Here is an 830-nt window from a genome sequence, read left to right on the forward strand (position 1 = left end):
AGGAGGCTTTTATTTTGAGCTGCTACAGGAAGTGCAATGTGTTCACCGAGCGTTTGAAAGACTGCAGGGATGATTCGCACAAACAGGAGCAGCCACAGTGAGCTGCACATGATTATTTGAATTGCTCTTTGTCTGGCTCATCACCTGGGACCAGTTTGCCGTGGGAAACCCTACCAGGAGCTGAATGCTCCAGACAACACAGCTCCCAGGATCCTCTGAGCTCACAAACCCCTCCACCACGATAAGGTGGCAACTCACAGAGGGGGGGTATATATATATATATATATATATATATAAATTTATCCTTACTTGTATATATACAGTATAGATATTTATATATATATATATATATATATATATGAAGTTATCTTACGTTTCACACCAGCCGTCACCTGCTAGTTCAGCAGGTGGAGCTTGGTGGGCATTTTTCTTCATGTGTCTTTTATGTTTCATGACAATCCAAGAAAAAAAACCAACAAAACCAACAGCCACAAAACTTGAAAAACCAGCAACCAGTCCAAAACGTTCCCTGCTGTTTCCATCCATTTCTCCTCCATCCTTGTTTCCTCCACCCTCGTCGTGTCCAGCTGTGTGACCTGCAGAGAGAAGCAGGTGAGAGGTATCAGCTGTCAGGTAGGTGAGTGAAGAACAGATCAGAATCCATTTCCTCCTTAAACTGTCAGACATTATCTCCTGCACTTTGATCACATGACTCACATCAGCTGATTTCTACAAAGTCTCATCAACAACATCTGATGTGAGATGGTTCACTGTCACAGCAACAACCAGGAAGTAGCTGCACCAAGACTCACCTGACTGATGAACATCCA

The 830-nt window shown here is 43.3% G+C and overlaps 1 protein-coding gene across 1 annotated transcript in view; it reads right to left on the reverse strand.

Annotated features, from left to right (window-relative positions):
- Positions 1–338: 338 nt before the first annotated feature.
- The window catches only part of LOC147819598 (uncharacterized), a 12,234-nt gene continuing 11,742 nt past the window's right edge, over positions 339–830 (reverse strand). The window contains exon 4 of the mRNA XM_087172082.1: positions 339–596. Coding sequence (XP_087028208.1) covers positions 370–596 — 227 coding nt within the window. The 3' untranslated portion in view covers positions 339–369. The remainder of the gene's footprint in view (positions 597–830) is intronic.

This window comes from Seriola lalandi, unplaced genomic scaffold (assembly GCF_002814215.2).
Source record: "Seriola lalandi dorsalis isolate HSWRI2012SDOR001 ecotype SW California unplaced genomic scaffold, Sedor1 jcf7180002051992, whole genome shotgun sequence".
NCBI classification, from domain to species: domain Eukaryota; kingdom Metazoa; phylum Chordata; class Actinopteri; order Carangiformes; family Carangidae; genus Seriola; species Seriola lalandi.